The sequence below is a fragment of the Scyliorhinus canicula genome, chromosome 15 (genome assembly GCF_902713615.1).
Source record: "Scyliorhinus canicula chromosome 15, sScyCan1.1, whole genome shotgun sequence".
NCBI classification, from domain to species: Eukaryota; Metazoa; Chordata; class Chondrichthyes; order Carcharhiniformes; family Scyliorhinidae; genus Scyliorhinus; species Scyliorhinus canicula.
Genome location: NC_052160.1, coordinates 46,542,356 through 46,557,583, shown reverse-complemented (window position 1 = coordinate 46,557,583; position 15,228 = coordinate 46,542,356). Strand labels below are relative to the sequence as shown.

General features: G+C 43.1%; 1 protein-coding gene across 3 annotated transcripts in view; it reads right to left on the bottom strand.

Annotated features, from left to right (window-relative positions):
- The window catches only part of mad1l1 (mitotic arrest deficient 1 like 1), a 1,113,232-nt gene that overhangs the window by 1,006,721 nt on the left and 91,283 nt on the right, over positions 1-15,228 (bottom strand). For all 3 annotated transcript variants that reach the window (XM_038819492.1, XM_038819491.1, XM_038819493.1), the window contains exon 10: positions 11,754-11,840. In XM_038819492.1, the coding sequence (XP_038675420.1) occupies positions 11,754-11,840 (87 nt within the window). The remainder of the gene's footprint in view (positions 1-11,753; positions 11,841-15,228) is intronic.

Below are 15,228 nucleotides of genomic sequence, written 5' to 3'. Positions count from 1 at the left end.
CTATCTATCTCTTGAAGACACTCAGTGACTTGGCCTCCAGAGCCTTCTGCAGCAAAGAGTTCCACAGATTCACCACCCTCTGACTGAAGAAATTCCTCCTCACCAGTTTTAAAGGATTGTCCCATCTTCTGAGGCTGTGCCTTCGGGTTCTTGTCTCTCCTATCAGTGGAAACATCTTCTCCATGTCCACCCACTCTATGCCTCAGTATTCTGTAAGTTTCAATGAGATCCCCTCCTTGTTCTTCTAAAGTCCATCGTATAGAGATCCAGAGTCCTCAGCCGCACTTCAATGACAAGCCTTTCATTCCCGTGATAATTCCTGTGAATCTCCTCTGGACTCTCTCCAAGGCCAACATATCCTTCCTTGGATACGGGGTCCAAAGCTGCTCACAATATTCCAGATGGGGCCTGACCAGAGCCTTAAACAGCCTCAAGAGTACATCCCTGCTCTTGCATTCTAGACCTCTCGAAATGAATGATATCATTGCATTTGCCTTACTAACTGCTAACTGAACCTGCATGTTAACCTTAAGAGAATCTTGAACAACAACTCCCAAGTCCCTTTGTGCTTCTGATTTTCTAAGCATTTCCCCATTTAGAAAATAGTCTATGCCTCCATCTCTCCTTCCAAAGTACACAACCTCACACTTTTCCACATTGTATTCCATCTGCCACTTCGTTGCTCACTCTCCTAATCTGTCCCACTCTCCTAGCCTGTCCCAAGTCTTTCTGCAGCCTCCCCCCTTCCTCAGCATGACCTGTCCCTCTACATATCTTTGTATCATATGTTTTGAAAGTTCAGACATATTGAGGAGGCACGGTGGCACTGTGATTAGAACTGCTGCCTCACAGCTCTAGGGTCCTGAGTTCAATTCCGGCCAGGGGGAACGTGTGGATCACCTAGTACAAGGCTCATGTGGATAGGGAGGCAAAATATGAATGCCAGGAGCTGGTGGATGAAACTTTGATTGTGGATGGGGAATATGCGAGTGATCCCACACCAGAACTTTGGGTACGCAAGAAGAAGCTGCAAATGCATTTTGACCTCTTGTCCATGGGCCGGGTGGTGAGTCAGCTGTGGCGGGTAAATGGGATGGTACACGAATATGGCGAGAAGGCTAGCCTCCTTTTTACCCACCAGTTAGGGGGTGCCGGGGGGGGGGGGGGGGGGGGGGGTTGTTGTTGACTGATTGTAACTGATTGTAATCTGTGGTGCAAGATATATATAATCAGCGATGCAAGAAGATAACAGGTATCCATGGGTCCTTCAAGTCTATTCTGTCTCAAATATTCAGAAAACATAGACGTAAATTTTGAATGAGCATTATAATCTTTATTAATGTTACAAGTAGACTTACATTTACAATGCAATGGAGTTACTGTGAAAATCCCCTATTCGTCATATAGATGCACAGGCTGCTTGGTAGTACTGATGGCACAATCAAATAGATGCTTTCCCTTCTCTTCCTCCTACACATTCCCCCATCACCCTAGCCCACATTTTAATCTCACCTTCTCAGCTGCAATGGCATCCGAGTCAACCTCAGAAAAATGGAATTTACATCATCATGTGTGTAATATAACTACACAGTAAATCAGACAGCATTTCCTACACAAATCAAGCTGAAGGTTAAAATTGTTCTAAATCCTATAAAGTAAGTTATACAAACAAAATTATCAATTCAAAAAATGTCACATATTGCAATACTACTTCTTTTAAGGTGCAATTTTTATTTTCGATGGCTGAAACACAACTTAACTCAATCTTCCTGAAATGCCATAAGCAGCTTGCTGACATTTTGAGCACAATAAATGAAGAAAAATCACCAGCTAACAAAGCAATTTTAAAGACTATTTTTCTTAATTTTTCATCAAAAAAATTGTCCAATCTCAATGCATTTTAAATTCTCATTACAAATACAAGGAACTGTGCACCAAGGATAACCAATGTTACTAAATGTATAATAAGTTTTATTTTTACTATAATTCCTAACTAATTTATCCCTGCGACAGGAACTAGAAAACAACCATTTGTAACTGCAAATGTAATACTACACTTGTGCATACACACAGTATGACAAAAAAAGACATCTAGAGTTATGCTTTCTGTCAACTGCTTACATGATACAAAATTAAAAATGCATCTTTTAAATGTCATATCCTACAGGCTCTATATTTGTAAACATTCACTGGTTGAGTGATGTCATTTTTAATGATATTTCAACCTTTCCACTCATACTTGGTTCTAATGAATAGAAATAATCAACAGGGTAGCAAGGTAGCACAGTGGTTAGCACAGTTGCTTCACAGCTCCAGGGTCCCAGGTTCGATCCCCAGCTTGGGTCATTATCAGTGCGGAGTCTGCGCGTTCTCCCCGTATGTGCGGGGTTTCCTCCGGGTGCTCCGGTTTCCTCCCACAGTCCAAAGATGTGCAGGTTAGGTAGATTGGCCATGCTAAATTCCCGTTCGTGTCCAAAAAATGTGAAGTGGGGTTACTGTGTTACGGGGATAGGGTGGAAGCGTGAGGTGCTCTTTCCAACAGCCGGTGCAGACTCAATGAGCCGAATGGCCTCCTTCTGCAGTGTAAATTCTATGATCTAAATATGTATGTAATTGCTCCTCCAAAGTTTGCACAACAGGAGTAATAATGGTATAGTATGATCCTGTCCTCACAACTAATCCATTCAGAGTTTTTCTTATAATTATTCTCTCTTGCTACATCATTTCTCTCTATCTCTCTTTACAAGGTTTATTTACCAGGTTACATTTGCGATCCCAGGATGTTTTTATTTCAAAGCACCATAGCAAAATCAACAGTAATCTTGTCAAAATGGAAGTATTGTCGCAGTACAGTTTGAAGGAGAAAACTAGCCATTTTACAGAACTAAAGATCTGTTGATTATGCACAGAATGAACAGCAAATCTTCCATCTTCGTAATGTACAAGATTAAGAAAACAAAGACTCAAAATGAGACAAACAAAATCAAGGATCCAAAGACGGTAGGCTGAGGGATGAGAGGGGCACAGTGGTGTCGGACCCAGAAGGGGAGAATGGGGTGTTTGAGGCCTTCTACAGAAGATTGTATGAGTCGGAGCCTCTGCCTGGGGAGGAGAGTATGAGCCAGTTCTTGGACAACTTGGAGTTCCCACGGGTGTGGGAGGAGAAGATGCAGGAGTTGGTGGTCCTGATTGGGCTGAAGGACGTGATGGAGGCGTAGGATCGATGCAGCCCGTGGCCAGTTGGAACGGTTTCCCAGCAGAGTTTATAAGACTTTTGGTGCGGAGCTTGGCCTCTGCGCGTGGGGATGTATAATGAGGCAAGGCAAGGGAGGGGAGCTCCCTCCTACATTGTAGTAGGCGTCCATTTCACTGATTTTGAAAAAAGATTAGGACTCGGAGCAGTGTGGGTCATACTGCCCGATTTTGCTGCTAAACGTGGATGTGAAGTTGTTGCCGAAGATGTTTGCATCATGGATAGAGGACTGTGATCCAGAATGATAGGGGAGGATCAGACGGTGTTTGTGAAGGGGCAGCAGCTGTCGGCAAATGTGCACAGATTGCTCAATATCATCATGGTGCTCTCGGAGGGGTAGAAGGTAGAATTAGTGGTGGTAATGGATGCAGAGAAGGCATTTGATCAGGTGGAGTGGGCTTAACTGTTGGAGGCGTTGGGTCAGCTCGCGTTTAGCCAGGGTTTCGTGAATTGGGTTCGGCTGCCATACAGGGCACCGATAGTTAGTGTCCGAACAAATGGAACAAGCTTTGGGTACTTGGGGCTGAACCGGGGGGGACGAGGCCAGGGTGCCCGCTCTCCCTGTTGCTTTTTGCTCTGGCAACAGAGACGGTGGCTATGGCACTTAGGGCATTGAGGGGATGGAGAGGGGTTGAGCAGGATGGGGCCGAGCACAGAGTCTCATTGTATGCGAACGATCTTTTGTTATACATTTTGGACCCGTTGGGCAGCTTCAATAGGATCATGGAGATCCTGAGGGAATTTGGCAGTTTCTCGGAGTATAAATTGACATGGGGAAAAGCGAGGTGTTCCCGATTAACGCTAGAGGGCAGGAGAGGAGCTGCTGTTCCGGTTGGTGGGGGTGAGTTTTTGATATCGAGGAATTCAGGTGACACGGAGCTGGGCGAAGCTACATAATTGAATTTGGCACTACTGGTGGAGGGATTGAAGACGGATTTTAAGAGGTGGGATGTTGCCGCTGTCACTGGCAGGGTATGTGTAGACGGTTAAAATGATGGTGTTGCCCAGGTTCTTGTTCTATAATCTCCCCATCTTTGTTCCCAAGTCTTGTTTTAAGAAAGGTGAAGAGGACGGTACGGTGGCGCAGTGGTTAGCACTGCTGCCTCACGATGTTGAGTACCCAATTTCGATCCCAGCTCCGGGCCACTGTCCGTGCGGAGTTTGTACCTTCTCCATGTCTACGTTGGTCTCACCCCCACAACCCAAAGAATGCAGGGTAGGAATTTCCTGAAGGTTGCACACTGTGCAAATAAGTAGCTTGGCAAGCCACGTTGAAGTACATCCTTGAGATGACAACGGCATGTATTTAGGTTTCCAATTTCTTAATGGAGGAGAGGCAAGAATATATGTCATCAGCATTCAACTGAAAGAGGGAATAAGTCTCATCATGAGACAAAATAAAAAAAAGCAAGAAGCTCCACTCAGAATACAAGACAGCACCAAAGTTGCACACTTCCAAATTCATCCCAAAATGGCAACCGGAGTCAAGTTTAGAGACACATTAAACAGGATTCTCTATCTCGCCGCACCAGTTTTCTGGTCCGGTGCACCTGCACTGGCAGCGAGATCCTCTGACCCGGCAGCCGGCCAATGGGGTCCACCATTGTGGGCACCCCAAGTCGTCGGGAAATTAGCGGATGTGGGTGCGCTACCGGCGAAGCAGAGGATCCCGCCAATGGAGAATCCAGTCCATTGGGTTTATCATTAAGTCAAAAACAATGTTCTTAGAGTATTTCATGTTAGATAGGATTTAAAAGCTGACGTACATGCCATCAGATATCCATACTACATGCTGGTTTGTACATTAGATGCTGACACAAAATGCACATTTACATTGGTTGGTGGTCCAATATTTTGGGTAGATACTTAATTATCAACAACGCAGTGTTTAGACATATTTTAATCAGTCACTAATTTATTTCACACTTTGACATTTACATTCATAATCTACAGCTGTGAACCTCAATACAACAGCTGAGGTGCCCTGATATTTGCTCGAATTGGAGCTGTACACTGGCTTTAATAAGATGCCTTGAAGACAGTACTGACCTATATTAAGATTTGCAGTGCTATTTTCCTTTCATTGCAATCCGCCAAAATCCTCACAGCTGTGAAGTGAGAAACATATTTACCATGTGCTGTTCAATAACCATTTCAAACTTGCTCTTTTATTCAAAGTGCTTGAGTGTTTCATTATCTTTTACAGTAGAAAAGGAAGAAATCAGAGAGAAAATTGTCTCGATACCCTCAAAATTGACATGGAGGGTAAACAAAATATATTTTTCTTGAAATCCAAGGTTAAAATCAATTATAAAAATAGATTGTTTTGAAATGTGTGTGAAGTGGAAAGAAAGTACTTGAGAATGCAGTGATGAATGCTATCAATGTATTTTTGAAGTTACTTTTTTACCTTTTCATTACTAGTAGTTAATTTAAAATTCTTTTGATGAAGTAAATCTTGAACAGACCCAATGAATTGGACTTCCTTAAAAAAAGTTAATCCGTAAGATCAGAACCCATTGTGTTGGAGGTAGTATGAGCATGGATAGAGAATTGGCTAATGGGCAGGAAATAATAAGTGGGTACGGGATTATTTTTCAGGTTGGCGACCTGTAATCAGTAGGGTTCCACAGAGATCAGTGCTGGGACCGAAACTGTTTACTATATATTAATGACTATTAGGAAGGAAGCGAATATACTGTAGCCAAATTTGCAGATGACACAAATATAGGTGGAACGGCAAGTTGCAAGAGGGATGATAGTTTAAGTAAGTGGGAAAAAAGTTGGCAAATAAAGTATAATGTGGGAAAATGTGAAGTTGTTCATTTTGGAAGGGAGAACAAAAGAAAGTCCATAATTTAAATGGAGAAAAACTGCAGAAAGTGGCAACGGGACTTGGGGGTACTTGTTCATGAATCACAGAACATAGAACATACAGTGCAGAAAGAGGCCATTCGGCCCATCGAGTCTGCACCAACCCGTTTAAACTCTCACTTCCACCCTATCCCCGTAACCCTTCCTAACCATTTTTGGTCACTAAGGGTAATTTATCATAGCCAATCCACCTAACCTGCACGTCTTTGGACTGTGGGAGGAAACCAAAGCACACAGAGGAAACCAACGCAGACATGAGGAGAACGTGCAGACTCCACACAGACAGTGACCCAGCAGGGAATTGAACCTGGGACCCTGGCGCTGTGAAACCACAGTGCTAATCACTTGTGCTACCGTGGTGCCCAGAAAGCTAGCACACAGGTGCAGCAGATAATCAGGAAGGCGAATAGAATGCTGGCCTTTATTTCAAAGAGATTGGAACATAAGAGTAGGGAAGTCTTGCTTTAACTGTACACGTACTGGTGAGACCACAATTACAGTGCTGTGAGTAGTTTGGTCCCCTTATTTAAGATATTATTTCATTGGAGGTGGTTCAGAGAAAGTTCATGAGGGCGATCTCCGGTGTGGAGGTGTTGTGTGTAAATTATCAGACACTTCGACCCGTTTATTATTAAACCGTTTTACCCAGGTGCCCTTATTTGCGAGATGAGCAAACGGCTACACAGGTTCACGATTCAACGCAAATTTATTCACAACCACAATAAAACAGTTAGTCGATGTGTGAGGCGAGGCCCTGCGAAGAGCGAACTCCACTTCCTCCTATGTGCGGCTCAGCCTGATTCAGCTTAAGGTGGCACATAGGGCTCACCTAATGAATTCTAGAATGAGTGGGTTTTCATGGGAGTGGAGGACAAGTGTGAGTGGCGCTTTCGTGGGCTCGCTAACCACACCCACCTGTTCTGGTCATGTAAGTTTTCAGGTCTCCTTCCTTAGAACCGGTCAGCGATTCTGAACACTGATCTGGGACCTTGTCCTTTGGTGGCCATTTTTGGGGTGTCGGACTCGCCGGAGCTGCAGACCGAGGTGAAAGCAGCTGTTCTTGCCTTTGTCTCGTTGATAGCCTGGAGGCGAGTTCTGTTGGTATGGAGATATCCACTCCATTAGGGGGTCAATGGAGGGGTTCTACCTGAGGTGGCAGCCATTCATTTCCTACTTTAAAGAGTTAATCACCATCAGCTGTTATTGGGGGTGGGGAATATTTGTTGTTATTGCGGTGGGTTGTTTTGGTCTATTTTTGGTGGAATTTATAAGTTCAGTTGAGTGCCTTTTTCTTTCCATTTGTACAATATTGTGCTGTTTGATACTAGTTTTCTGGGCTGTTTGATGTCAATATTTTTCATTAAAAATATCTTATGAAAAAAATAAAACCATTATTCTCCCAAATTATCACAAAAACAATTCGTTCAAGATTCTAATTCCACCTGTGCCAATGAACTTGATTTAGCAAAGGGTCCAATCCTCTGAGCCTCAGACATCTCAGGACCCTAGTCTGCGAAGGTGGGTCACACACACCTTTTCCATCCAATCTCTGGTCTGCTGCCAAGTTTTTTCCAGTGACTCTGGGGAGGGTCTCTGGGTATCTTCTTCTCACCCTCTTCTTCACACCCTTCCAGAGGTTTCTCTGGCCCTCAGCCAATGAGGTCGCTGGGCTGGGGTCACAATCTACACGACACCAGGACCGCCTCCCCCCTCCTCCCCCACAGGGGTCCATCCTCAGGCGCATTGTCCTCACCTAACAGTATACCATACAACGGCAGGAAATCTAGGTGGCAAAAATCTGGCTTTATCCAGGCAATACACATCAATCGATCCATTTGAATGGGGCCGATCACCTTCCGATCCACTGTGTAGGGGACAAGCCCTGATTTATTCCAACTGTATGTCTCTGTCCAGTATATAGTGTTTGGTCCGCCTGTGGTTCTGACTGTGACTTTAATTATAGGTGTCCAATTCTGCTTCGGGCTTAAGATTCAGGCCGTTGGCCATTTTACCACAGAGTCGTCTTATGAGTAAAGGTTAAACAGGCTGGGACTCTATTCATTGGAATTTAGAAGAATGAGAGGTGAGCTAATTGGTACATATAGGATTCTTAAGGGGCTTGACAGAATAAATGCTGAGAGGATGTTTCCCCTCATGGGAGAGTCTAGGATCAGAGGATATAGTCTTAAATTGGCACCCCTGAGAATGAGATGAGGAGTAATTTATTTTCTCAGAGGGTTGAGAGTCTTTGAAACTCCTTGCCACAGAGAACTGTGGGGTAGAATCCTTGTGTATACTTAAAGCGGAGATAGATAGATTCTTGATCAGCAAGGGAATCAAAGGTTTCGGAGAAAGGTCAGGAAAACGGACATGAGGAATGTCAGAACAGCCATGATCCTAATGAATGGCGGAGCAGGCTCAATGGGCCGAATGATCTATTCATGTTCCTATTTCTTATGGTCTTCCTTATCAATAATTATTCGTATATTCAAAGTTGGGTGAGAATGGCAGGCAAACACAAGGATGACAATGACCAATGGCAAAAAAGGTCTGAAGTTTTTTTTGTGACTAGGAATCATGCATACATCATAGCTCAAAGTGGCTGCAACATAACGAGCTGGAAAATTGTACCATGTTTCTGATCTGTAGTGAAATACAAATACTTCTAAACCAATCAAATTGATGAAATTAATAGACCAATGGGCTTAGGTTACCACCTGAAAAGTCTCGATTCATCACCAGGAAGACTCGGTGATTCAGTCCCAGCCTTTCAAACCAGTTAACACGAGGAGTTCAGGACACCACTCTTCCTTAGTATCATCTCTCAATTTTGGATTTTTTTATTTTTTTTATTTTTTTATAAATTTAGATTACCCAATTATTTTTTCCAATTAAGGGGCAATTTTAGCGTGGCCAATCCACCTACTCTGCACATTTTTGGGTTGTGGGGGCGAAACCCACGCAGACACGGGGAGAATGTGCAAACTCCACACAAGACAGTGACCCAGAGCCGGGATCGAACCTGGGACCTCAGCGCCGTGAGGCGGTTATGCTAACCACTTGGCCACCGTGCTGCCCTTCAATTTTGGATTTTAATTACAATTTCCAATTTACAATAATAAAATCAGTTTCATCTCAAATTTCCAATAATTTTATGCAATGAATCAGAAGTCAGACAGGCACAAGCAGCAGTTTATATCAGCTGGTTATAGACTAAATTAATTTCTGAATGGTTGATCGTTTAGTTTCTCGTTTGTCATTGCTCTCCCGTTTCATGACAATCTCAAATTTATTTACTTAAAAGGTTAACAGTTAAAATCGTGAAGGACGAGAAATCTATCCACTAGCCTCATATGTCAGGAAGTTCCCAGATCCAATTGATCATCTCAGCTGAACTGATGGATCATAACTGACTCAATGGAACTATGCTGCAGCCAAGAATCAATTCATTCAACGGTCAGTTTGACACAACACTGTGGGAATAAGGGATATCCGTTTTCCACAACATTATATCATCCCTCCCTTAAAATTTAAATTACCCAGCTGATCACGGTCCCATGTTCAAAAGATGGGGCATGCGATCCCCTTAGACGAAGAGTCGGTTACCAGTTGTTGCAATAGCAATTTCAGATCGAGTTCCCCCTCTTGAACGAAAAAAGCATTGCACATCCAGAGCAACAGCTGTCCCAGAATAGAACCCTACCTCAACCCGATACAGAATTCCAATTCCGGCCCCGTACAGAACCTGACCTCAACCCAGTTGGGTACAGACCCCCAACCAACTCAGCTCTGGGTTTTGGGCCACATCCTGCCTGACTTTCTTTCCCTCCTTATTCGGCTTTGGTGACAGCACAACCAAAAGTCTCCTGCATGGCAGCTTCAGGACCAGCCAGAGTAACCGCTCCTCAATCTCCAATCACAGGTTCCCTTCCACCTTTTCTGCGCCTCTAAATCATAGATTCTGTCTCCAGGGGAGCAGCAGGGAGGGAATTTGTCTTTCGAGCAGCTGCAGCAGCGAACATGGCAGAGGCAGAATGTGTGTTTAGAGAATCATCTCCTCACAGATTCTGCTCATCCAATAAACAAAAGTAGAAAAGTAAAATAGTACATTGTAACCTCTTCTGTAGTTACTGGATTCAATCATAAATATAGAGCTGATGTGCAGCAAAATGAGGCAATGGTTTTACTAAACTATATGTATTTTTCCTCAACACTCACCCACCCTAAAAAAAATTCAAAGCACCTAGGACTCAGTAGGAAGTGATAACGAGCATTTAATGCTGGAACAAAGATCATTAGGTTTTACTAGTCCCTGCAGCATTTCCCAATGATAAGTATTCCCATTTTCTGCTTCATATCTTTTTTTTTAAAACAACTCTTGTGGGGAACTTTTGAAGATACACCAGTCAGTAAAACAGCACCAAGGTATCGCTAAATGACACTCAAGAGGAAAAATATACAGGTGAATTATTGCAATCGAGTAAAAACTAGACATCCACTCAAAAACAAAAAATAAAGATTTATGCTTTGCTTGAAAGTCTGAGCACACTTTAGCAATGACAACTGTAATCAGAAGAGTTTATTCTGTTTTTTAAAAACCCAACTTAAGTACCCTGTTGCCCCACAGCCTCAGTGATACTGGGGAAGTGATGAAAAATCTGAATATTTGGATCAAAATTTGCCAACTCTCACTTAATTTCTCAAGGCATTCACTCCTATTAAGGCAAATTCAGTATGAAACGGTTGAGTCAGAACCTGTGTTTTGTCAAGGCCCAAAACCAAGAAGCTGATGGGCAGCTCATATTCCAAATACCACAAAATAGGATCAAAGGTGTTCAAATAAGTCATGCTTCTGAAAATAAATATAAATTGAGACACATTTATGTTACTGAACACTGCTAAGATTTTTTGCAAGTACTATAATGAAACATTTACAAAGCATGATTAAGATAATAACTGCTTCAACTTTACATTTAAAAGAATGGACTTCTAAAAGAAAACAACGTTGGAAGATCACTAGAATTCCAATTTCAAAATCTTTAACTTAATATCTGTCTGCAGACCAATCTGTGCCATTGTTTTGGAATTTTACTAGCTTCGGCAAAACATTCCTACTAATTTTCCTCATCAATTTTTCTGAAGTAAATTAAAATCTTTCATTCTGTCAAAATTTAACAGAATTCAGCCCAAGGCATCCTGATAGTTTCATTCAGTCAATCCTGAGTTTTTGAGAGGTGGGCTTATTTAAAGTTTATAATGTTTCGTGGAAGGTTTTGTTTTGTGGATTGAGTGGGTGGTACAGCTGGTCTTCCATGCAGGTTTGGTAAATCAACTAATAATGGTTGACAATTAGGGTTGGTCGCACCATGCTCTGATTGAAACTAATTTAAAAAGGGAAAAGAATTGGTTCAGTCACACACAATAAATTCTGTATCCCATGTAAGAAAACCCAGAAACAAAGCACATGCAATATAGAACCTCGTGAGTTGTACAAAAACATTCATCTTGCTTATGAATCGTACTCCAGATGGTAAACAAGACTGCAACTCATTTCACCTCCCTAAAATTTGGTTTACCTAAAAACTTAAGAACTAACATTCACTACTTGTCCCAGAACTCTACTCACCTGGTAGTGACAGAAGAGTTCTGTTGCTTGAGGACAAGTTCACGTTGTTGTAACATAACAATCTCTCGTGAAAGATCTTCAGGGCTCCTGAAAAATAAGCAGAAAAAGGTTGAAGCAAATAATGTTTTAAAATTTTGTATATTTTCATGCATTCGTCGTTTAAACACTTTTAAAAAAAATTACATGAATAGCTTTTTCAGCTCTCAACTATGGGTAACAAAAGATTTGCACATCATTGTTAATGTGTTTAAAAAATTAAACTACTAAATGACAAGTATAAATTACTGTGATATGGCGGCATTGGCAACTTTGTGCGGCAGCCTTAAAGGAATGTTCATTTTGTGGGGAAACCAGTCACCCATTCTTGAGCAAGTGTTATATCACCATCATGACCAGTGCATGTTACCTGCACAGTTAGCCACAGTACAACATAGCCAAATTATCCTCTTTTTGGATAAAGTATTTCAATTTGGCACCAAAAATAAAACTTGCTAAAATACTTGCTAAAAAGCTGGTGTGCTATTTCAATGCAACAGATTACAAGTTCAGGGAAACAATTACTGGCAGGTTGAGCTCACATTCAAGAACATAAAAAATGTTCCATTTCAACATCACAATTTCCTTCAAGAAATCCTCAAGCACAATAGCACTACTAAGAATTTCAAGTATTAGTTAAGTATTCTTTTTACTCTAACTAATGATACATGCTTGAATCCTTTTGCACAAATAGATAGTGGAAACAGATCATGGAAAAGTCAGTCACTTCAGAGGTAACAAGAACATTAATTCCTTCTGTCGCACCTCAATTTCAGTAAATCTTAAATTTTGTAAGTGACACTAGAAACGATACTCGGGATCAGGAGAAAATGGCTTTGTTTGTAGGGAAATCCTCTGAACAGAGGAAACATTTATAATCTAAATACTTCCCAAATAAAATATTTACAACATTTTTCGATTCAATGAATGTTAGGTGAAAATATTCACACGTAGCCCTTTTTGAATGATTAAAGAAGCAGTTTATTATATCAAATCTGGGAGAAAGATTTTGACTCTCCGCAGCCTCGCAATGCTCTTTCTCACTTGAGCTGAGGTTCGCATTGGGTTAATATACAGATTCAAGGGGCGGAATTTGTTGCATTCTCATTTACATACAATCAATCAACTACATTCACGTCACAATTCATTACATGCAGTCAATCAATTTTCTTAGCATCCCAATTAAAAACATATATGGTTAAAGTGGATGTTGTCTCACCAGCTCCTAACTTCATGCAAAAGTCACTCAAGACTAACATAAGGATATGTCCTGTCTGCAGCTGGGAACCTTGAGCTATTAAGGATACATTGTACTCCTTGTTCTTTGAAGCTGTTATCAGCGGCTGTTGAAATACTCCCTATAAATACCCACACCTGGTTCTCATGAGGTAGTTTACAGTTTGTAGCTTATTGTTCAGGAATGTGGCTAGTTCAGCCATTTTATGTCTTTAGTATTACTATCTTAGCTAACGGCCATTTTGTGTCCTTTCTGATATTAACAAGCGTGTATACAGTCTATTCCTACAAATTGCCTCTTCTACACACATCTAAGCCAATGAGTACCTTTTTTCTCAGCAGAACTATTCAAAAGTAATATAGGAGCAAAAATGTAGTTACAGAGCGAACTACAATTTATATCATAGTCCAGTATCAGAAAATGTCCCCAACAATGAACAATCACTTGGCCTGATTTTTCAATCTTTCAATTTATTCAGAAAATTGGAACCATTCTAGTTGTTAACATTTATTCAGTTGAGTGCTTCTTGTGAGTCAGCAATGCTAACCACTGGGCCGCCCCAAATCTTTCAACCTCAACTAGTTGAAATCCAAGAAGAAAACACCAACAATGCTCGTGAAATTTCAGTATGCGGATGACAGCGTCATCTCCACTCTCTCCAGAGAATCTTCAAGCCATGCTTGACACCTTCACGGAAGCATACCACTGTCACCAGACTCCTAAATGACCCTCTTATGGACTGACCTCATTAACACTACACCCATGTCTGCTTCATCCGATGCCAATGCTTATGTAGTACATTGTATATATTGTGTTGTCCTATTATGTATTCTCATGTATTTTCTTGAATTCTGTTCAATTCCCTTTTCTTCCCATGTACTGAATGATCTGTTGAGCTGCTTGCCGAAAAATACTTTTCACTGTACCTCGGTACACGTGACAATAAACAAATCCAATCCAATCCAAAGAAATCAGTCTCAGCCTCAACCACAAGTAGACCCAAGCCCTTTATGAACCTGCCCTAAGACGGGATCCTATCTCTCCCTCCATCAAGATCAACAGAGAGGACTTCCGGTGGCGCCCTCGAGGAGGCAGGTCGCAGGTCGGATCGCTCCCGCCCGAGATGGGCAAACGGACCTTTGTTTACGGACTTTTTAGGTACCTGGCAGCCTGAATCGGTGGAGGAGACGACAGGGAAGAGGCTTTCTTCCCGGGGTATGGGCGGCTGGACCAGAAGCGGTCGAGTGGAGCGGCAAGGATCGAAGCGGGAGCAGCGGGGAACCCAGGCCGGGCGGCCAAGCATGGCGGACGGCGGGGACCGAGGAGCGGAGGCTCACTGGCCAAGGGAGGAGCAGATGGAGTTTTTCAAGAACTGCTTCGCCGAGCTGAGGAGGGACACGCTGGACCCGATGAGAGCGGTGATGGACCGAATGGTCGAGACACAGGCGGCCCAAGGGAAGGCGCTCAGGGAGGTCGAGGCGAAGCTCTCCAGTCAGGAGGGCACGGTAACGGAGCTGGAGCACGAGGTGGAGGAGCTGAACGCCCGTCAGAGAAGGATGCAGGAGCAGCTTGAAGAGCTGGGGAACAGAGCCAGGAGGCAGAATTTAAGAATCGTTGGCCTCCCCGAGGGCTGCGAGGGGTCGGATGTGGGCGCATACGTGACGGGTATGCTTGAGGCGCTGATGGGACCGGAGGCCTTCCCTCGACCCCTGGAGTTGGATGGGGCACATAGAGCCCCCGCAAGGAAGCCCAGGATGGGCGACCGACCGAGGGCCTTGGTGGTCCGCTTTCACCGGCTTGCTGACAGGGAACGTGTGCTGCGATGGGCCAAGGCGGAGGGGAGCAGCAGATGGGAGAACTGCGAGGTGCGCATTTACCAGGACTTGGGACCGGAGCTGGCCAAGAGGCGTGCAGGATTCATCAAGGTAAAGGCAGCCCTCTACAAAAAGGAGGTGAGGTTTGGAATGCTATATCCTGCAAAGCTTTGGGTTACGTTTGAGGAACTCCACTACTACTTTGAGACACCAGAACAGGTTTGGACCTTTATTAAAGACAAGAAGCTGGACTTGAACTAATGGGCACTGAGTTCTTTCAGTGCTGTACAGTGGCGGCGGCCTGTTAACTTAAAGTTGCTCTGACTAGGACTTTTACTAAGAAAAAGAAGCTGGACTTCTGGTGCGAGATCGGGGCCTCTGATGGGGG